The following is a 23,549-nucleotide window of genomic DNA, read 5'->3' as shown; positions in this document are numbered from 1 at the left end:
CACCACCTTTTTTTTCCCCCTATTTTGCTTCTTTTAGTTTATATGTGGGGAGTTGTATAGTACTAAACAGTTTTAGACAGTTTGGAATTGGATTGATAATTTCTGCACTTAACTGTCACCATATATTTTTTGGAGAAGTTAACTCTACAGACGAGGTTTCCTTAAAGCTTTTGGTGCTTTTACAAATGTTTGAGCTCTTGGCTCAATGTTAATATTGGCAAGTAGTTGTGCAAAGCTATTAAGAATTTGGCTGATACCCAAACTTCCTGCTGACTAGGTGATTCAGGCCACAGGAGGGGACACTAAAAGCCTAAATCATCCCTCAGCATGTAAGAGCGTGTAACCAGTGAAAATCAGAGCTTATGGGGTACCGTGGATACAGTATTGCAAGCAAACTCTGTAATTATGTTAAATGTAGAAGTAAGGATTTGGAAACTAAATTGAGTGAGATCTTCTAGTAGCATCCATATCAGAATCCTATGCTCCAGGTTTCTCAAAAAATAGAAAGCTAAAAGACAAAGTGACTTGTCAGACTTGAGCCATGTGGGTAATGTGAGCCTGTGATGTTGCTGTGTGCAGAATGCAGGAGATCAGGTGGGGCAGGAATGGGGAGAATGGGGCAAGCTGAAGTTCAAACAGGTGGTGAGGGCACTTTGGCATGAATGGTATCAGGTCTGCTGGGGTTTTCAAGGCTGATAAGAACATGGGGCAAAGTGTCTAGTGCCTGCCCTCTTGCCTCCAGCTGAGAATGCATGCTTAATTTTCTGGATCCTAAAAGGATCCACATAAAATACAGTTTTGTTTGCAATGCAGAATAATAAACTCATGATTTTAATGGTTAATTTTACATCATGTGCATTAAAGGAACTTCTTTAAAATGAGAAAATACTGAGCCAAGCAGGTGAGCATCTGGGTTTTTTGCTAGTAGTAAGCTGATTGGGATTTTAGAACTCAGCTCTTATAGGAAAATGTGTGTAGTGGGTCTGCAGTCTGTCCCTACCAGACTGAGTGAAGCTGGGTGACTTTTTTTTCTCAGAGGAGGCTTTAGGGGGATATGACCTTTGTGACTCCTTTATCCTGGCTACTGCAACACCTACAGCTTTAGTAAAGAATTATTACTTGAGGGTATTAGTATTCCTTTCCTCCCTGTCCAATTAAAATAGCAATATAAAATAAATTTACCTTTCAAAATAGAACTGTCTATATTTCACCTGTCCACTCTCAGTTCAGCTGGGATGGCTCTGTCAGCTGGTTCTATGGGAAGATGGGATCTCTCCTCTCTCTTTTTCTCTGGACAGTAGATGATGATCTGTGTGGAAATTGTTGAGGTCCTGAGGCTGGTGTTGCTTCTTCATGTCTCCAATTCCTGATGTGTTGAGACACACAGTAAATCCTCCTGAAGCTAGGAAGGCTCCATGTAGAAGCAGTAAAGAGCAGAAAATGATGTAGGTGCTTTTTCCTTCCTCTTTCATAAAGCAGTGGTGTCTGGCTTCTACTGTGTCTGAGACTCCACAGCCATAAAGGAAGGATCCAGTTTTATCCTTAAGAAGTGCACACATTGAAAAAGCATATTTTTGTGTGCTTGCCTTTTTCTGAGGTGTTTGCAGGAAAGCCAGTTTGTATAATTCAGGTTGTAGAAGGTAACAAGCTAAAAGAATTCTTAAGGTTTCTCCATTTTCATTTGTAAAGCCAGGGTTTTCAGCTTTTGGTCTGTGACCTGTCCTTAATAGCCTGTTAAAGTAAGAAAATCAAGCATATTATCAGTGTGTTTGTGTTCACAACACAGAGGTCTCTGTTTTGATTAGAATACTCCTAGGGAAAAAAAAAAGAAATTGAAAATGCTGTGGAGGTAATAACACTGGTTGGTGGTGCTTTGCTTCTCTTTTCCTGTTGCTTTCAGAATTTTCCCAAGCTTACGGAAGTTACAATGTTCAATCAGCATTGGAGCATTGTTTAGGAAGTTCAGTGAGAAGTTAGCCTCCCATTGGATAAGGAATGAGGATCCTTTTTTCAGTAGAGCTCAGTGGTAAGCACTGGAGTGCTAAGCAAGATAAGTGTTCTCTGATATAAGAACTTCCAAAAATTCACACAAGTTGAGAAAAGAGAGACCACAACTAATAACTCGAAAGGGCAAAACAAGTACCTAAAAATACATATCAGAGACATAAACAAAAGGCTAAATAAGTTATTAAGTGACTCTAAGCAAGAAATGCACTGATTTGTCACACTGAAAAGGAAAAACAGTATGGACATGATATAAGATAAAATATTCTGTACCTCTGCTTCTGAGGATGAACAAATTTATACCCAACCCCACCACCTGGCCATGTATCATATCTGCTGTACCTAAAAATATTTTATTGTGTGCAATTTGAATTGACACTGGCATTTCCAGCTAGCAGTATAGTTTTTTCACCACACCAGAGTGTAGTGTTTTTTATGGGGTGTTGGTTTTGTTTTGTTTGTGTTTTTTTTATTGAGTGAGCAAGAGGGTGGAGTGAATTCTGTCAATTCCGAAGATTTGTTGTTGCTTTTGCTCAGGATCTACCAGGAGCCAGTGGAAGGAAAGTGATCTTCAGTTCTGGTCTTATGGGAGGTTTGTCTATGAAGGAGCTATGGAACTGTTTCAGGCAACTATAAAGATACAAGGATGGATTTCTCAGAGGGCTTGAGGATGGCTGGCACTTGAGAATTAGATGAGAATTATTTTTTTTTTATTGGTCAATATGTTGAAGTTGAGACAGCAGAAAAGCTGCACAGGGTCTTGTGAGGGAACAAACTGTGGGTTGTCCCTTGAATGCTGCATGACAACTGAAGAGAGGCAGATTTGGACAGTGATGTTAAAATGCCAAAAATTGAAAAAGTAAATCAACAGGATTCCTTTATATCTGTGTGCCTTGGGACTGAATTCTGGAGGCTTTAAGAGGGTAGTTCTTTATGACAATAATAAATATTTTTCTTTATATAAATTTCATATTGTCAGTCATTTAAGTGACAAGGTAAGGTATGGTATGTTATTGTACTGGGCCCATGTTGTTCATTCCAACTTAGTTTGACATGCTTTAGCTTGAAGTTTTCTAGCAAGAAATGAGTGAGGAGTTTAATTTTGATTGAAATTAGTTTGAAAATGCATTTTTAACTAATCATCCTAAATATAAAATGTATAGCAGATTTTATTTTATTACTCTGGGAAGTTGATTTTCCTGATATATGGTGATTACTTGTAAATTTATTTTCCAAAATGAAAACTTAATTTTATGTTTTTTTTATTTCAGGTGTGTCTTGGGAGGAAAACCAGATTTTGCCTACTGGAAGAATGCGGTGAAACTGCCAGTATTTCTAGCCAGAATTCTTAATTTAACATTCAACTTTAGTGTTACTAGTTTCTTACTAAATAGTACCTCAAAGTAGAAGAAAAATGTATGGAAGTGCAAGAACAATCAGCAACTTGGAAGGAAGTCCCTCCAGGTCCCCCCGCTTGCCAAGGTCCCCCCGCCTGGGCCACAGGAGAACCAGCAGCGGGGGAGGAGGGGGGGCAGGGAAGACGTTGTCCATGGAGAATATCCAGTCCCTTAACGCAGCCTATGCAACATCTGGACCAATGTACCTGAGTGACCACGAGGGTGTAGCTTCTACTACTTTCCCAAAGGGCACAATGACTCTTGGAAGGGCTACAAATCGAGCTGTGTATGGTGGCCGAGTCACGGCCATGGGGAGCAGCCCCAATATCGCTTCTGCTGGACTGTCACACACAGATGTCCTTTCTTACGCTGACCAGCACGGAGGGCTGACCACATCCTCACACCACCACCACCACCAGGTTCCTTCCATGCTGAGACAGGTTAGGGATAGCACCATGTTAGATCTGCAGGCTCAGCTTAAGGATCTACAGAGGGAGAATGACCTTCTCAGAAAAGAGCTCGACATTAAGGACAGCAAGCTGGGGTCCTCTATGAACAGCATCAAAACTTTCTGGAGTCCTGAGCTAAAGAAAGAGAGAGTCTTGAGGAAAGAAGAAGCAGCCAGAATGTCAGTTCTTAAAGAACAGATGAGAGTTTCCCATGAAGAAAATCAGGTAAGTAATTATGAAAGCTTCTTTGTGTTGATTTACAACCAAGCATTTGATGTTTTGCTTTTGGTACTGTATCCAGTGCTGTCACGAGTTTGATATTTGCCACAAGAATTTTATGTCTTGTTATATCTGCTTCTGACTGCTAAACTGCAGGAAAACACACTAATAAGAATCCAAATGCAGGTTATAATTTCCTTCATGCAACATCCCTTCACATTTTAGATGGATAAAATAATTGTTGTTACCCTTTCTCTGATGTTTGAAACTTTCTCTAGGGTTTTTTTGTAACTGTCTAAAAGTTGTCTTGGCAACATTTTCTGAAGAGGTAAATGAGTCACTTTTGAAAAAGTGAAAATAAATATCCAGAGGCATATTTTGTTTAAGCTGTACAGGGAGTTAACAGTTTTAAAAGATGGTAAATCCTCATATTCAGCTTTCTGTACTTCTGCATTACAGAATGAAGTTTTCAATAACATTTCAGAGACCTGCATGGTAGTAAATGAGTATCTTGTAAATAGGTATTTCAAATACTTCTATTCACATTGTAACATTATTTTCCTGAAGTTGCAAAAAGATTCAAATATGTTAGTCTGGATGAATAAATCGATGAAGTTAGACTCCGAGACTGCTATATCAAATATACAGCTATATATATACACAAAGCTATGCGAAACAGCAGCACAGAATAGATAAAAAAAATTATCCTTCCTTTCTCCACACACTTTTTGGCTTCTGGTCTTATTTTAAAGCTGCTCCTTTTTAGACCATCTGTTAACTTTCTCCAGACAAAAACACAGTCCTGTGTTTCTCTCACTTCCAGATTCCAAATCTAAACTTCTTTGCTGGCAGGCAGCAACAACTGAGATTTTTAATTTACTTCCAAGTTTGTGATCAATTAGAGCTTCTCAACAAACTTTCCACCTTTAGGCATGTCATGAACCTAAATATCTACAGAGTTGGCAAGTCAGTTACCAGTCACTTCAGTGGGAAACTGGCTGGGCTGTCATCAGGAATTCAGTGCAATGAATTAATTTATTACTGTCTTGTATAACTTTTGTATCCAGACTGACAATAGTAGTTGCTGATTATTTATTTATAGCAGATGCACTAAGATGCTGCTAGAACCAACATTAACAAAAAGATGCATGGTGGAGGTTCTGTTTTTCAAAAACTTTGTTGGTTAGATACTTTAATTGTGGTAGTTGGTGTCACCTTAAAGGGAGAATGATTCTAATAGACTCTGATGTGTTTCTTATGGAAATGTCACATTAATATCTTATACTGACTTTTGGAATTTGAATCTGGTGTTTAGAGACTTTGTCACACACCAGTGACAATTCTGTTTTGGTTTTTCCCCCTAAAATCTAGTTTTGCTTATCTTGAGGGAAAGTAAACTAGTAACTCAGTTATGAGTTCATTCATGTTGTATCTTTTTGACAAACTCTCTTACTTTCTTGTAACAGCAAACCTGACAAAAGCAATGTATTTTGTTCTATGTGTATTTTTAACATGAATCCTCCCTCCATAATACACAGACATTGGGTAGCTCTATTCCATTGCTAAATGTCCAAACATTCACAGGAGAGGCCAAGTACATAATGATATCCCCAGCAAGTGCTCCTTGTGATCCAGCTGCTGTTTCTTTGTGCTTAATAATTCAATGAACTTTAAATTCAACCAGTTACTTTTGGGCCTGTTTAAAATGCCAGTGTCCACAGGCTCTTACGGCCTAACATACCTGTGAGGAACCACTGTTTGCATTTGGTTTTGCACTAGGCTTTGGCTGCTTTTGCAAGGATTTCCTGCTCCTTGTAGTGAAAGAAGCAATAAATAATTGATGTCTGGTGCCAGTCTCAGTGCCACTTAGGACTTTACAGTGCCATCATCACATCCCTCCCTCAGCTCTTTTCCAGGCAGCAGCATCTTACCACGTGTGATAATTCCCTGTGAAACAGTAACATGATGTTTTTCAGACCTGTTAAATGTTTGGGATTTTTTTTTTGAGGCAAGGGGACCAAAACATCTTATGTTTTTGATAAGGTGTAAAACGAGTGGTGTTGATGTTGTAGTGTTTGCCCTTTTATTCTGTATTTCTCTCACAGAAATTCCCAACAATTAGTTTGTTCTTTCCAGTTTTGGATGCCTTTATTTTTGCTGCTACTGAGCACTAAGCTAATATCTTAATGGAAACATTTATTATAGCTGAAAAAACCCTCGCCATTCATTCTAAGCAGTTTAGATCCCAGCTTGTTATGCTTAAAGGTAGGATTATTTTCACTTGTGTGTCACTTTTGTCTCCTTGAATTTCATCTGCCAGCCTCTGACTATTTGCTTAGTCTTATAAAATTCTTCTTTGCAGTTGGCTTTTGTCTTTACTGCCCGGCATAGCCAAACACCATGAGGAAAATTAGTCATCTTACTGATCACCCTGTTCTTTGGGCTGCTCAGGAAGTGTCAGTCAGCACAAAGCCCAGCCACAGGTCCCAGCAAAACTCCAGGGACCTTCTGTTGGTTTTAGGAGTCAACTATGTGTTTCTGCTATTTCCTCTCTTGTAATCAAATATTTGTGTATAAAAGGACCCATTCTCTTACGTAATTGCTGCTCACTTTTCTTGTAAGCATTTGGAGAGGAGCCTTTCTGAAGGAATGGCTTTGGAAGCCCAAGCTGGCTGTGTCAGCTTGTTTGTCATTCTTATTCAGGAGACTATTGATTCTTTCAAACAACTAATTTAAATTAGAATCATCAAAAAGCTGTAATTTTAAAGAACAAAAATGGTGATGTGCTCTATGACATCTGTCCTAAAGTGGTCAGTCTGTCCTTTTGTGTCTGAGGTTTACTGGCTTATAAAACTTTGTTAAAAATAGAGTTTTTTCACACTGGAACACTAAAAAGTGTTTTCACTTTGGCTGTCCATGATGGAAGTGACCCTGCCTGGATTTCTGGGTCTCCTAACAAAGTTTGGGAGCTCTTAGGAGACTGGAGAAGGGCAAATCTACCTGCCAGAAAAGAAGTGAAATGAGAGAATGAGTGAAATGTGTTTCATATTTTTATAGTGGTTTCTGAATAAATATTGCAAAACCCAAAGAATTATTTGGAAGCTGTCTTTTAAAAAATCACCAGCTATTTCTAAATATATAGAGAGAAATGAAAAAAATACACTAACAATGCAATATGGATTTACCAAAAATCATGTCAAAGACATCTGATTTTTCTTGGATGACAGGAAAACACCCTTTATGCATGATGGAAAAACAGTAACAATATATTGATGTTAAGAAAAATTTGTCTCAAAAGATTTCCCTTTAGTGAGTTGGTGGGAAGCATATGACAGGGAGTGGCTACTACAGGGAGAAGTATTTGATTGGAAGCCTGTGTCAAAGTGTAATTATCAGTCATGTGCTAGGGATCTGTCATGTGCTTGAGGCTTTCTTCAGTGTCCTAAAGGATGGATGTGTTATGTATCCAGATAATGGCAAGATTGGGAAGGCTTAAAACCATCCTGGAAAATAGGATTATAAATTAAAATAAATTTGCCAAATAAATGAATTAGTTTGAAATAGTAGGATCAGTTTCAACAGGAAAATTGATGAAATTAAACCTTTTGGAAGCAAAAGGGGATCCATGAGGAAGTTTATGGACAGCAACTTGGACATTCCTGTTTTTCTTTTGAAAATTGTTATATTTCTGAAAGTGTATGCTTTCAGCACTGTACTTTGATATCACAGCCCACATTTAGTTGGCTTTTGTTCTTCATGTTCTTTGTGATATTTTCTCACAGCATAACTGGAATTATTTTATATATGTGTTGGTATACATAGGGGCAGGAAGTACTCTGCATGTTTTTAACTATTTAAAGTAGTTCTTCGTCTTGGAGTTATCCATTTACAGTGTCTCAAACAGAGATTTTGCTTTTTTCCCTCTAGGTAGATAGTAATTGTCTCTCATCTGGCTTGATTAGAAGCTTCTAATAATGTGTAATGTACAGGAGAGTTAGTGCAGAAGGTTTCAGTGGACAGCAAAAGGCCATGAGGTGGGAAGTGCTGGGAAGACACAAGACATTATTCAGCAATATTCATTTCCAAAGTTGTTGCCTGCCAAGAGGGAAAACTAATTTATTGCTTTGGATTAGCTGCTTCTAATACAATACATTAATGTTTATCAGTTTATGTGCTGCTTTTATGGCATTGCAAAAACTGAATCACTGTGATATTTTTTAAAATGCTTATTAAGTCCTGTTGCACAAAATAAGCCACTTTTATTTACTTGAAAATGTAATTATTTAATACATAATTAATACAAAATGGACACTGTGTGCTATGAACAGTGGCACTTTTACAGGCATGGCATGGTTATATTGGAAATAAAAGGATGAGCATGATCCTTTTTTCCCTTAAAAAAACCCAGGTGATTTTAATTGACATAATGTGTTCTTTGAGAACACATTACGGATTTTGATCTTTTGAAGTTTAGTTCCTATCCTGATACTGCAGGAATTTACTTCTGATTAATGAGATGGAGAGAAGATAAAAAGGATAGTGAGCAGTTCCTCTGAGGTTTATAGTTCTGAATAAAAAAATTTCTTGAAATAGTTTCTCCAAGTAACTTTTGTCCATCTGTAGCAATGTGAATAACTCAAATGCTGCAATTAGCACAAGAGAGCTGATAAAATAATCAGTACAGAAGGGAATGTGTATTCATGAATTTAGAACTGTGAGTAGCTACTCAATGTTATTTCACAATGTGGTCTTCATTTTCACTTTGATTCATGACAAGTATCTAAATAGAACAATAAGAGAAAATATACTGAAAAATATTCTGAAATTACATTTCCCTTCTCTGTGCTAATTAAAATATGTTCCTAATAAAATATTGATTAGGCTAAGGTATACATTATTAAAAAAAAATCAGGTTTTTTTTAGATATTTTGTTTATGCCCTTTGAAGTTCTTGTAGGCTCATTGTAGTGGAATATGCAGGCAGTTGCCAGCACTTGGGTATTTAGTGTGAGTTTATAGATGGATATTGCTTTCCTTAATGGGTGAAAGTATGCACTTGATTACTGGTTGGAAAGGACCTTTCATTGTTTGTTAATACCAGTTGTGGCCAGAGGAGGATTTTTGGGTATAAATATTTTTCAGCCCATCTTATTGTGTAAATGTCTGAAACAGCAGGGATTTTGAAGCTTATTGTGAATATTAATGAAGTACATGGTTACACAACTCAAAGCTGAGGAATGGAAATGTTGTGCTTGTGGTTTACTATACTACCTGAGGTATGTGTTCATATTAATAATCTTAAAAAAGAAATTTGCTGTATTTTTACTAAATTAGTCTCTTCAAGAAGAAATACTTCCAACATCAAATTTTAATACAGTATTTACAACCAGTGGAAGCTTCTTAAGGTGTTTTAGGATGATTCTGTAAAGCCAGTAGGTTCATCACACCCATTCACCTTGTTTTCTGTTTTTCCCTGTACTGTTGTTTTCTGCTTTCTTCAGCTTTTAAAAAAATATTTGTCTTGAGCTGCATGCATACTTGTTGATTTTAACTTTATTTTGCATGTTTCCACTCTTTTCTTCATTTAAACTCATGTACACTGATGGCAATTTAGGTAAGTGCAAAATATTCTTCTTTACTTTGTTTATTAAATGCAGCAAAGTGCTTAAGCATTTAACCACATGGAATAGGTCAAATGGTCATTATCTGAATAGCAAAGCAGAATGAAATCAGTGGATTTTATGTTACATTCACAACAATAATGGCTGTGAAATGGGAAGAGGCTGACACAGCAGGACTGTTCTGCTGAGGAGGAATGGTGTGTAATGGGTGAGGAACGGTGAATAAGCTGGGCCTGAAGGCTGTGTTGCCTTCTGTTGTTGTTACTGATGAGGAGCAAAGGCTCCTGGCTCTGGTGGGGAGTAGAATTTCATAAGGAGGGGGCCAGGATACTACAGATAAACAAGGACATTTTGATGGAGTAATATCCTGAAAGTGCTTGAGGGTGAATGAGGGAATTTAGTTACTCTTAACCTTTTGAGACCCTCCGTCTCAAAAATCTTGGTAAGTATTGAGCTAGAAAAATTAATAATAGGAATGTGACTGTGGAAGCTGAAGCTTTTTGGTACTATTCTAATTTAGATAGTAGTATTCATGTATACATGAAAAAATAGAAACTAATAGTTTAAGCTGTATGAAAACTGTATCACATGTTAGTGGTAAATAAGTTGCACCCTATTGGGCATTTTTGAGGCATAAAGAGGTCTGAGGAAAGTAGTTTGTGGTTTTGTTCTGTTGTCCTCAGTATTTCGAAAAAGATAAGGACCATGAGTTGTAGTCTTTAGAATGCACCGTGTTTAGCTGTCAACTGAAAGAGTACTGTTTTATTTAGAACAGGAAAGAAGTACTGGAAAAAGAGTAACTTCTTTCTCATTTTACATTTTTAGTCTTTATTAGTAAAATTTCAGATGTTTTCCTTCCTTTGGTCCTTCATCTTGTATTTTTTTGAAAATTGTCCCCAAATCATCTAACAGGCAATTGATTATGCCACACTCAATTAGCCTGCAGTACAGAACTCCTCCTCTGGGCTGTTTCTGAGAAACACAACCCTTTTGACTGTGCTGCAAAGCATTATATTTATTTATTTTATATATGTATATAATTTAAAGGTAAACTTGCCTGACACTTCCTAACCTTTCTCTTTTCTGTTATATTCCTGGATTCATAAGATGCGTTTCAGATTGTTGTCAGGGTAAGGGCAATGTTGTGATGGTGACTTAACCTGTTGGTCATTGATTCAATTTTCTGAGTTTTTGCATGTCTGGGAGTTCTGCTTGGTTAATGCCACGCAGGGTCAGATTTGGGCTGTTTGTCATTTCCTCTGGTGAAGGTGTCTGGCATTCTTGGCTATGGAACTGTGTAGTCCCTGGTGCTAGTGAGTCACTTGTTAAAGCTGTCAGCTGCGAGATAATATTTGTTACTTGAATTTATTGTTGGAGTATCTGTCAGCTGAGGCGGTAAAGAAATCAGGATTCAGGAACCCTTGGCATATTTTATAAGGCATAAGTTTGGTTCAAATTGGATTGCTTGTGGCAGGAGCAAATAAGTCTTTTGAATCCACTAATTTTAGAATATTTGGCCTGTGGGATGGGGAAAGTATTTACTTTCTGAATTTCCTTAAGCATCTGCCACAGGATAGTTATTGCTATTACTCTTGGTGTTGGAAGATGACAAAAAAGCTAACAAAACACATGTTAAAAGAAAGCAGTAGATTTCATGTAAATACTCTTTTTATCTTGAAGGAAAATGAATAAATGATAGGTTTGCCAAAAGCAAAATCTTGAGGCAAATCAATGTCAATATTTCAGTGTTGGAGATGCACAGAATTCTAGGGTCTTGTAAGGTCTGTATTCCATTCTCATCTATAATTGAATGAGAGGGTGAGGCCTAATCACAGATATTGCTGTAGAAGAAAAGCCAAGGTCAGCAGAACCTACAGGAAAAGCATAAACACAAGCTGGGGTGCAGCTTCAGAGGAGCAGCAACCCCTAAAACAAGGGCTGATTTTGGAACTCACTCAAGTTTCCATTTAATTGACTACAGCATTAATTGTATACAGTACAAGTCTCACTGCAAAAGCCTGCATTTAAATTGGGAGAACCACAGAAAGAGGCAGGGAGCTGTGCTTTGAAAATTAGTTTTTTTTCTCTGTATTCTGATTTCAGCTGTGTAAATGGACATAGCTTTTGGAATGTGTAGGTAGAAAGGCTGAAAGAATAGTCCTGTTAGTATGAACTTTTTCTTGTGTCTGACATTAACTTCCAGGTACCTAGTTACTGGTTAAGCATAAGAATGGTCTTAACTAATTCAGCGAAAAAATGCCTGATTATTGTGGTATAATATTTGGGTGCTCTGGAAGGTGGAGATGAACTAGTGGGTTATATTTAAATAATGATAAACCAAAGCATAAATAAAATGTGTCAATCCAAACTTGAGGAATCACTGTTTGCAATCAACATCTCTGTAATAAAAGCCTGCTGCTCTATTCAGGTCTATATGTAATTATGCACATGTGTAGATTAAGAAATTATACATAAGTTGTGATAATCAGACTATTTTGCATTCAGTGGTCACTAAATTTCTTACCTGAGTGACAGAAACTAAGCTGTATCTTGGGGGAAATCAAAATTTCCAGTTACCCTTTATTTGGAAGCCAAAATTCTTTCCACATCATTCTGGAAATGTACCTTATTGTCAGCACAGCTCTCTGGGCTATGGAGTATGTGCTACCTATTGAAAAATTACTGAGGTTTATAGTGAGTTTGATGTTGTTCTGTTTGCCCAATTATCCCATCATAAAAAACCAAACAATATTTGAGGTAGCAGCAATTTTAATTGAATAGTTTAGAAAATATATATTGACAATATAATTTGGTTAAAAATAAGGGATAATTTGGTTCAAATAATAGCGCATAAGCAAAAGATAACTGCGGGGTACGGAGTGCAGGGCTCTTGGACCCCGGCCGCCTCACGTACGAGCTTGCCAAGGGAAGATTCACCCCTTATAAACCATGTGTCAGTGTCATCTCCTCCCATTTTTGATTCATCGCACTTCTACCTCTGCCCTCATCACCACCTTTACCGTGCATGCTCCACCACTCATTTTGGTGGTCACACAAGTCTTTGGGGGTCGTCCATGACCAAGGCTCTCCTCTTCCTCTTTTGTCCTTTAATTCACCTTCGGGTTACGCATGTGCACCAAGCCAGTACCATGCAAGCCAAAACTAACATATTACTACATTTTAGTATCAAAGCAATAAATCTCTTATAATTGGCATTTTCCTGGGACCCAACCAGATTTTCCCTTTATTTTTGTTAATTTTTAGTAACCGTTATCTCTTGCTTTTTCCTCCTGTCCTTGAACATCTGCAGGGAAGGGGGTGGGGGGTGGAGCCCCTCCTCTCCCTTTCCTTTTTGGTATTTCACCTTTTTAACTGTTTTATTATTTCCAAATATTAATTACTGTATCAATATTAATTTCTGTTTCAATTTTATAAGTGCGAATCATACCTATTTACCACAATGTGAACATGAATACATTTAGATATGTATTATATTGTCTTATCTGTTTTAATATATATTGTGAAAAATCCAAAATAAACCCACAACCTTTAATATTTCTGATAATTAACACTTGTAATATTGTAATGAAAATTACAATATACCACTAGAATGATACTACAATAATCTTCCTAAAAACTTGTTTTCAGAAGAAGATTGGGTTGTATGCTGGTGTAAGTTTTGCTAGCAAGAGTGATTTGGCATGTTTTTTCATCACTGGTGAACAACCATTACTTCCTATGTCACCCTCTGGTAGATAAAATTTATTTTCGTTTTATATTTTATATTATTGTTATTTTAGTATATTTATTTTTAATATATTTTTCTATTTATAACATAACTTGTACATTCTTAGTTTGGTTGAAATAAGGGAATGAATGAGCTGCATAATTGTGTATGAACGATCTGCTACTTTCCTTACACTTGAGAGATATTTTTGTCTTCGGATTCCCTGGTGCAGTAAAGGAAGGGAGGAGAGAGCTAAGGAGTAGAAAACACAGAGGTTGCTGAAGAAGGCAAAACCAGGCATTCTTCATCCTGTTCAGGCAACTCATCCCCTGAAGAGGGAGAACTGTCAGAATGAGAATTTGAGCAATTAGATGAGGACACTGGTGATAGACTTTTCCACCTGAATGCACTGCACTGTCCTGGCTGCAGGACTGCAGAATTAACAAGCAGTGCCAGTCAGGCAAACTCCAAGGAAAAGTATTTGTGAGTAACATTTTAGAGAAGAGATTTTTTTTTCTTAAAGACCTATATAGATGTAACAATAAAACATGAATTGAAGGCACCAGTGGTCCTGTGTTAAATAGGGCAAGGCCATTATCCAGTTCAGGTCTTGTATAAAGCATTGCCTCCCTGTGCCTTGATGGCTAAACATAGAATCAAGTATTGGAGGAAAGATTATGCAGATTTACAAGAAAATGAAATTATCTTTAGGAATATATTTTTCCTAGTTGTTTTGTCTAGAGGGTCTCCTTTTTTACATGTCACAGTGGTCTCAGAAGAAAATGGTAACTCAAGCCAGTTGGAAACTTTATTTGAAAACCAAATTTTGTTCCCAAGTTTTTCTAGATGTTCATTTCCCAACTGTGTCCAGTTGAATTGTTTCCAAACATGTGAGGTAGAATCTACTCTTTATTTGATAGTCCAAAAGCTTAATTTGAGATAATTTGGAAATAAAATTGATAAAAAAATTAGTGCCATTAACTAATTGAAGTATTAATGTAAATATTTTATGGCAGATTTTGTTACAGTGTTGCATTATTAATATTTCAGGTATTTTAATATATCTTAATTAAAAGCCACTCAAAACAGTAGAGTAGTTTGGGTATAGGAAGACACCTTTGCTTCTTACTAAATTGGTCCCAACTTCTAAAATTATTTTGTGCAGGTGCCTTTCCCCCCACCTTTCTCCCCACCACTTCCAAAATCACTTTATTTCTGTTCCAACCGACAATTGCTCACGTTCTTCTGCTGTTTTTCCTAAGTCAGTGTCACAGTTGGGGTACTGCAGGTGTTTCACACTTGCATTTCTGCTTCATGACAGTGTTGGATACTGATGATACTCAGTGCAGTGAACAACACAATTTGCCATTGAATTACTCTCTCTTTGGCAGGTCAGTAGTGTGTTTTAGCTCTAATAGTGTGTTTGGTTTTTGCCCTGGACACTTTATTTTCAAATGTCCATGAATATATTTTTTTAAATTCTATCTGTATATGATCTGAAGGGTTGTGGTTTATTTTTTTTTCAGTGTCTTAATTAAGGTCAATCTTTTCCTACTACTGTGGAAATATGTTAGTTTTTCTGGTTTGGTTTTTTTTCCCTAATCCTGGCTTAATAGTGTCTACAACAAACTTCACCCTTCAAGACCTACTTTCATCCTACATTTTTTTTGTAGAATTAAGTAATCATTTGTTTTTAATCATAATCTTAACGGATGAGGAATTCTAAAATGTGCAAAACCAAACAGTTTTTACTGCAAAAACTATAGTAACTCTATTTTGCTATGATTTTCCTTTCATTTTATTGATTAACTCATTTTTGCCAGATGGTAGAAAATTCAGGAAAACACATAATGAGACTTGCTGCTGTTTTTGTTTTTAATTCAGCTCGCAAAAGGCTACTGGCAGGATTATGTGTGATTAAGAAGAGTGAGTCAATTTGTATAAACTCCTTATTTATACCATTTACACATCTTGCACGTTCACTGTTATTGCCCTCTCCTCTGCTGTGCTGTTCAGCTTTGACTATGCATTTTCTTTGACTCTTAAATTGAAAGTCTGCTGTGTCTTGAGGTAGTAATTCTCAAGGACAGTGTGGCTACTCACCTCCTCTTCCCAAATTCAAAAGTAACTCTTTACTCTTCATCAATGCTCTGCATTGTGTGATCCTTAAAAGCAGTGCTCCCTTCTGTTTCACTGTAGCAGGCATCATCCACGTGTGAGAGGATAAAAAGCTGAGATGTGAGGAGGCAGGAGAAAAGGCAAAGTTCCCTGTTCCCCTGGGTTTGTCCTTCCCTTTTCCCATGTTGCCTGCCCAGGAGTGAGGCCCTGGAGGGAAGGGCTGTGCTGCAGGACCTGCAGTTGAACTGAAACTCGCTGTCAGTTGGGAGCATGGATGTGGACACAAGAAAGAGTTTGTAGATATTGCTAAACCTTTATAATGACCATTATAAAGTGGGTTCATCCTGCTCTCTTCACAGTTCAGGGAAGAGGAACATCCTGATAGTCTGCAACAAGTTCTTCTGAGTGAATTTACTTTCTTTAATAAAGGAATAAGGGAAAACAAAGACTATCAGTTCAAGCTGTTGAACTTGCCGCTTATAGTGTAAATTTCCAGATGGACACAGGTGATTTAAGCACTCAATCAGACATCAAGTTTTTAGATTAAAAAAGGAGTATTTTTAAATTCTGTGCATAGCTACATTGTTGAACTTTACATGTTAAATTGATAATTCTTGTATATGAAGTAACTCTCCTGATCAATCTCTGTTGTTGAGATGTTATGGCTTTTTCTTTTAATGCCTTTCTATTTTCTGCTGTTTTTCATGTGGCTTCTTTTGCTTCAGCAGTTTACTCTTTTAATCTAACTATCTAGTATCTAAGTAATGAAACAAATAGTCCAAACACAATCTAATGAATTTGGTAGAGCTATTCTATTTTGGTTTACAGTTTCCTTTAAGTTGGGCAAAACCTGAATGACGCAGCAAACCAAGAGGCCTTAGCAATGTTTCCTGTTGGAAGTGGAGTGTTCAGTTTTTTGTACAGAATCTTTAAAATAATTTAGCTGTAGTGTGCTGAGTATTTAAGGAACAAATGCTTTAGAAGTGTCTGTATTTGAGAAGTAAATTGTGGAGGTTTAATTTCAGAAACAAAAACCCTCTGTACAGCAACTGAAGGAGTTCATGATCTGTCCTGTCTGGGCATCTGGAAATACTCACTGGATAAATACATTCTTTTTTGGATTTAGCCTCTTGGATCTAGTGTAAAACTTGATGTTCAGAAACCCTATTGGCAAAGGTTTCATAGCATCTCAGCATATGAATTTAATTCCTGCATTGCTTTTGAAAATGGATCTCTGCCACCAAATAACTTAATTTGCCTTCGTCAATCACGAAAAAGTATTTTTATACTTTAGTGACTGAGGCTTTGATTTTTTGGGTGTGAAATACCATAGCAGCTTTCCATCAGCTCAGACTGGTTCTCACTATTTTAGTTGCATGATTTCTTGCTGTGCTGTAAGGGATTTCATGATTAAATCTTACCAAAACTAAACCTAAACCTGACCTTTAAGACCGCTGTAAGTTTTACTAAATAAATATTCTCATTAACCTTTTGCTAATATTATCCTGTATTCAAATTTATCTCTTTATAGTAATTGATTACTAAAATATAAACTTGAACGTTTCATATCAGTAGGACATCAGAACAGTGATTATGCCTAAAGGGATACAGGAAAGGCTTTCTTTTTGGTCTATCAGATTCCTTACTGTGAATTTAATTTGACTTTTTTTTTTTTCCACTTGTAATTGATGATCTGGAATCTGCAGAGTAATGTTCTAAGTGGAGACTATCTTTTCTATGCTCTTGGTGTACCTTGACTAACTTCTCAGGTATTCCTGAGCATAAGTATCTTTTCCCTTGATAATAGAATTATTGTGAATACAAAAAATGCACAAATGTCTGGGGTAGGTGCTGGCACCTAGCACGTTGTGTCTGGCATGTGGGATGCCTTTTCATTGCCCTTGCAGCATCTCTGTGACTTTTCATGGTGAGCACCTGTTTTGTAAACTGAAATGTGAATATGTTTAAGACTGAGTGACATTATTTGCACTGAAGTGAACCAGTGTAATGAGATATTTCTTCTGACATTCCTCAGAGTACCATAGAAGTATAAAAGCACTTTACAGAAGTCAATTTATTGAAATCCAGTTTCACATTGACTCTTAGATCTCTGTAGTGTTCTTTGCTTCCATTAGATTGTTGGCAGCCTCTGGCAATTCCAGCATCCTTCTTTGTGAGACTAAAAATATCTTGACACACAAAAGTCCTTTCAAGACTGACTGCTTCCCCTGTTCTGGGAAAATAGCAGTCTCAGGGGCTTGGGTTGTTTTTGTTTATGTTTGATTCCCCCCACCTTGTGTAGCATATCTCTTTTATTCCATAAACTGTTATGAGATGGAAGAACTTTTATTGAAACTTCCAAGATTTTCAAATTTTGTCTAAGTGTGCTTCGTAATGTTTTTAAAAGTTGCAAATTTTTCCTGAGAACTTTGAATTAATGAACTAAAGCAAAATCTTAAGACATAAAAATTAGGACAGTTAGTATTTTCTGGCTGTTAATATAACAGAAAAGGATTAGAAACTTTCTTTGTTAGTACACCTTCGTAACTATGCACACAGAAATAGAGCTTCACACACAATAAGAATAAACTAACATAACAAATTTAAAACAACAGGAGAAACAGAAATTGTCTGTATTTACATACAGTACATCCATCAATAGCATAACTGGAAAATGTAGAACTCTTTTTGAAGCACAACCAAAATGTTTTTTTATAAAAAAACTCACCAACCACTTGTAGGAAGAACAAAAAAGAGGAATTTCTTCTGCTTCATGGCAGAGGCTGAAATAGTAAAGTATTCAAACAAGTTGGTTTTTTTTTTTTTTGTTTGTTTGTTGGTTTGGTTTTTTTTTTTGTTTTTTTGTTTCTGTTTTGTCAGTGGAGCAATTGGATAATAAGGTATTAGAAGGGAGGAAAAATATAGCTGACATACAGAAACAGCCAGAACTGCACTTGTGGGGCTTGGTATGAACTCAGAAATATCTTCCTTATGTCTTAGGTGTTGTATTTAGTGCCAGATGTACGGGCTGGTTTTTTCCTGTGTTACCAGATTTTACCAATTGAGTAGTCAGCTGAAATTGCTAAAATCGTGTTGTATGGATTCCCTAAGGTGGATTAGGTAGGAAGCACTGCAGTTTGTGGGTGAAATTCTGGTTACAAGTCAGGGTAGCACCACATCTCAGACTAGAGCAGGGAGAGCCTGTTGGGGAGGGGGGAGGTTAAGGAAAGAAATTTGATCCTAAATGCCCAGTTTGTTCCTTCAGAGAGATGCCAGGAAAGAATTGTTATCTTGATTAATGCCAACCTCAGGTGTACTGGAGATATAGGCAAACTCTAGGCTCACCTCAGGGGAGTATTAATTAGCAGCAGCACACCTACTGTTCTGTCTTGAGAACTTAATTGCTTTAGCCCAGATGAGAACAGTGATTCATAAAACAGAATTTAATGACTGTATTAGAAAAACGGTTGTGAATAAGAACATAAATTAATCCCTAGAGTAATTCCTTCTATAGCATGAAATAGGGGATGGTTCTGCAAATTTAGCTTTATATCTTGCATACTTATCTTTCTTTTTACAAAATATTAATTCCGTTTGATTTATTTTTTAACGTGTACAAAACTGACTTTTTCCAACATATTAGAGTAATACTAGAAGGTTCATTTGAACATTTCATTAGGTGGAGAAAGAAGTGTGTATTTGATGGGTCAAATCCCTTGGTCGCAACCAGTCTCTCTTGGGTGAGGTCATGTCTACCACTAAGAAATTTTATCACCTGAACTTTTGTCACCTCCCAGCTGCCAGCTCTGCTGTGCTGTGAGCACCTGGGTGCTTGGCTGGTGCCTCTGGTGGCTGAGACACTGTGGTGGCCAAGGCTGTGCTGGAGGGTGAGGGCCAGAGCTGGCAGCTGCTGCCAGCCCTGAGCCCTGCAGCAGCAGCTGAGTGTCAGCTCAGGGCTTGTGTCATCTGTGGAGGTGGCTTCACTGAGAGGGCTGGATTTTGTCTGCTTCGTTTTGACATCCTCTGGGTATTTTGAAGCCATGGCAAAAAGAAGGCAGTAGCTTACAAAAAAAAATTGGCAGGATATGACCCATCTAAAATAAAAAAAAGTATTTACTGGTCATTTTCAGGTTGTCAAAATTTAAAAATGTTCATAACATGCTTGCAGAAATGTTTACTTTGAAAAATTTAAATGAGAAATGAAAGATTTTCATTAGGTATGCTGTGTTACATTTTAGCTGCCTGGCTATAATTGAATTTACTCTGCCCTGAGACTGTTTATATCCTCCTTACTGTGCACTGAAGTTTGTGGTATAAATACTTATATGGTTAAGGAATAACATGTCTGTCAGCACTGAATGAGAGATGAGGGCTATGGAATAAAAATATTGGTGGAAATATAAATACATGGTAATAAAAATGAGAGGGAATTGAAAAATTGTAAATATGTGTTTTTGTGGTTTCTCTTTGGTAAATGCTGCTGCTTGTACTTTAATAAGGAAAAACCCCAAATCTAGTAGCAGATAGGAGGGGAACTTCTGAGTACATCTGGAATGGGAACATAGTCTTGACACATGCAGGAAACAGGGATGTATGAGGACTCTTGTTTTTTTTTCCTTCCTTGAATTGGAGTGAATGTTACCCAAACAATTCCACTTTTGAGATAAGCAATGTATTTTCATATATCTTTTCTTGAGATAGAGAAGAGTGTTCTTTTTAAAGTTAGTTTGTGCAAGCTTGTACTTAATGCTTTGAAGGAAGGTTGTGAAAAATGCCTGGGGAAATTGGGAGCAGATCTCGCTAGATTTAGCTATTGAATTCATGCTGTGAAATTCTTTTAAGGTCTTGCAAAATCCCATCCTTAAAGTAAAACATAAGTTTTGAAAAAGTGATGCTATACACACCCTATAGCCTTACACTGCTATGTCTTCGGGACTGTGAAGTAACCAGGATGAAGGAAGTTGGTAATTAATTGTATTTTGTATATTAGTAATTCCCTGTTTACTTGCTATTAAAATACTGAGAAAGTATGACCTAGTTCTCTTTTTATGAGTGAAAAATAAAACTTTCTGAAATAGTATCTGTAAAAATCATTTTTTTCCCCTGATTTTTCCTTTCTATAGCTTTCTTTAAATATTCTACTGTACCCTTTCTGCTGAAATCCTGAATCATCCCGTAGAAACAATTTCATTGGAATTGGTATTTTCTGATTAGATATTTATAAACACATATATCTTTGTGTAAAAAGGACTTTCCATACAGCCAGGAAGCATATTGATGTTGTTATGTTGGTGTGTTGGAATTTCAGTTTAGTGTTGTGCTAATGGCATATCTGGAAAGCTTTTTTTTGTCAGCAGGCCAGTTCATAAAAGAATCTACTGAAAGCCATATGTTCTTTTGAAATATGAAATATGATAGATAATCTCATGTCAGTGTTATCAGTTGAATCAATGAATGTCTAAAAACTCTTTTCCTCCAGTAAATAATACTGTATTTGCTCAGCATGTGCCTGAAACACCTTTCTTGATGAGAATAATATGCTTTTTTTTTAATATACGCATGCCAACTTTTTATTAAGATGCAGTTATTTCGGTGGTTATGCACAAAGAATAGGGAAGAAAAACAGTAAGAGAGCCTCAGGTTAGAGCTGCAATCATTTATTAATTTATGGTATTTACAGCATACTGTAAAGTGTGTAATAAAGGGAAACTATTCAGACTCTTTAATGGTGAAGTGGCTGGAGAGTTAAAAGCTCCTTTAGCTTCTACTTCACTGTTTATGACCTAATTCATAGATTCATCTTTCCCTGTGACAAAATTGAAATGGAACCTTTTCAAATTCTGGTGCCAAGTTTCAATGTGCCAAATCCAACTACCTCCAGTCCTTTGCTTTCCAGCAAAACTACCATCTGCTTCCCAAAGAAATGGGGAGGCTTGAAGTCCTGCAATTAAAGTTGGCATTTCAGCAACAGTGCTGTATTATTTTTATTGCATGTTTATTTGTTTAACAAAGTGGCATTCACGTTTGCCAATCAGTGTCCCATTGTGAAGTGTGACTTAAAGCCCATAGGAACAGACAGATGCTAAGAAGTATTTAGATTCTCTTGGACAGACTGGAGGCAAATTTTTGACAAATTAAGATTATTTTTTTGTTATATTTATTGCTGCATTTTTGATGCAATGCCAGCACCATCAACTTCCAATATCAGATTGACAAAAGATTGCTACTTTTGGTTTGTCTCTATCTTTTCCCCATATCTTCTCTTTTTTGAGACACAGGCTATTCTCTATGTATACAGGTGTAAAAAATTCTCTCCATGATGTTGTGCTCCAAGTTATCTTGACTATTTGCATGTTCACTGCTCCCATCTCACCTCCCCTGTTGTGCTTTCATTGCCCCTTTCTGGGTCCAATTTTTCTACAGATTACACATTCTTGGCTGCCAGGTTTATTATTTCTCAGCTTCAACCTAACAGTTTACCCTACAGATAATACCTCTTCTCATCCTCCATTTTCCCCCCTTGTGTCTTTTGCTGGCTCATGCCATGTTCCTGGTTTCAGTTCTTCACCATTCTTTTCTCAGTGCTCTCTCCCAGCTCTTGTCCTGCTTTTTGCCTCACAGATGTTTCCACATGGCTGTTGTGCCTGAGGTTGCCTATTCACTTGGAGAATATGTCTTTGTACAGATTTGGGCAAGTATTAGGGTTTGCTTAAATGAGTTTTAACTATTATTTCTGCTGGTACCATCTCCTTTCCGTTGCCACCACTTCCTCTATGAATTACAGTGTAGGAGTGTTTGCAAAACCAAACTTCTGGAAGTGAAGGAATGTAAAGTGTTTGATAAGGACTCCTGGTTTCTCTTGTCTTAGTTTTGGTTCTGCTATCTTTATATTCCACTCTGCATTTGTAGGAGGAGGGAAGGAGGGAGGAATATCATGTCCCTGGAGTGACAGTGGAGGTGGGCTGTGTTTCATATGCAGCTTAAAAATAATTATTATGAGCCAACAGAAGTGTGTGTTACTGAATGTTGAGAGAAACAGCACGACAGCAGAAAGACAAAATATGAAACAGATGTACCGTATGTTACTGTGCACTTGTTTTCTATAATAAAACCATGAGGCATGCAAGACTAAGTGTGTACTAAAAAAAAATAAATTTGATTTATTTTTTCAAGGGTTGGGGAAAGCCCCAATTTTATATTTGATTCATTCAGAGGAACTACCTTTAGCATAGTTTACTGTATTATAATCATTAACAATGGGGGTATTTTTGGACTTTTTTCTGCATGCTTTTTTGGCAATTGGGAAGACCTGAAATGGGCCTCAAATGCCCTCAAAAGCTGGTATAATTATTTTTGCAAGAGGGAGCAGGCTTTTAGGTGAAGAATTTATCAAATGTACATGTATCCCACACTAATACCTTCCTAGGTGTTCTTGGGGATATAGTGGAGTTTAGAAGGCCTATATGGCTTTTATGTGCTGAGATTTCCCTGCTGTTTCTGGCAGCCTCCAATTATTTTACCATAGCAAAGGGTAGAAAATGGATGCGAGTGTGTTACTTTTAAGGTTTACATGTAGGCATTACTTGAATTACAGTGTATATTTATTGGTAAAGTATTTTGTCACTTTCTACCTGGAATTAAAAAGAAGTGAAAAATAGTGGTTTGGTATTTATTGCAAACTGATCCACTGGTGAGAAATGAAGGCACTCTGGATTTCTGTGGAAAATTCTAAGGTGTCTGAATTTGTCTGAAAATAAGAATCTTTTGTGAAGTCTTCAGGACATTTTCCGCCTGTAAAAGCAAGGAAATGTCCACAGCTTTCCCTCTAGAGCCCCAAAGAGCCTAGAAAGCTCCACAGAAATGAGAATTTAGTTTTGAGTTATTCTATAGAGATTAGCCCTTTGTGTATTAGGAAGTGCAAATATATTGAAATAGCAGATGAGAAACATGTTAAATAATGTCATCAGCATAATGATTTTTCTTGTTCTGTCTTAATTTTGTGATCTGTGTCACAG

At 36.9% G+C, this 23,549-nt stretch overlaps 1 protein-coding gene across 9 annotated transcripts in view; it reads left to right on the top strand.

The window, feature by feature from the left end:
- The window catches only part of ERC2 (ELKS/RAB6-interacting/CAST family member 2), a 405,797-nt gene that overhangs the window by 9,426 nt on the left and 372,822 nt on the right, over positions 1 to 23,549 (top strand). For all 9 annotated transcript variants that reach the window (XM_030956690.1, XM_030956689.1, XM_030956685.1 and 6 more), the window contains exon 2: positions 3,276 to 4,075. In XM_030956690.1, the coding sequence (XP_030812550.1) occupies positions 3,419 to 4,075 (657 nt within the window). In that variant the 5' untranslated portion in view covers positions 3,276 to 3,418. The remainder of the gene's footprint in view (positions 1 to 3,275; positions 4,076 to 23,549) is intronic.

This window comes from Camarhynchus parvulus, chromosome 12 (genome assembly GCF_901933205.1).
Source record: "Camarhynchus parvulus chromosome 12, STF_HiC, whole genome shotgun sequence".
NCBI classification, from domain to species: domain Eukaryota; kingdom Metazoa; phylum Chordata; class Aves; order Passeriformes; family Thraupidae; genus Camarhynchus; species Camarhynchus parvulus.
Note: the sequence above shows the minus strand (reverse complement) of the source record. Positions and strands in the feature narration are given on the sequence as shown.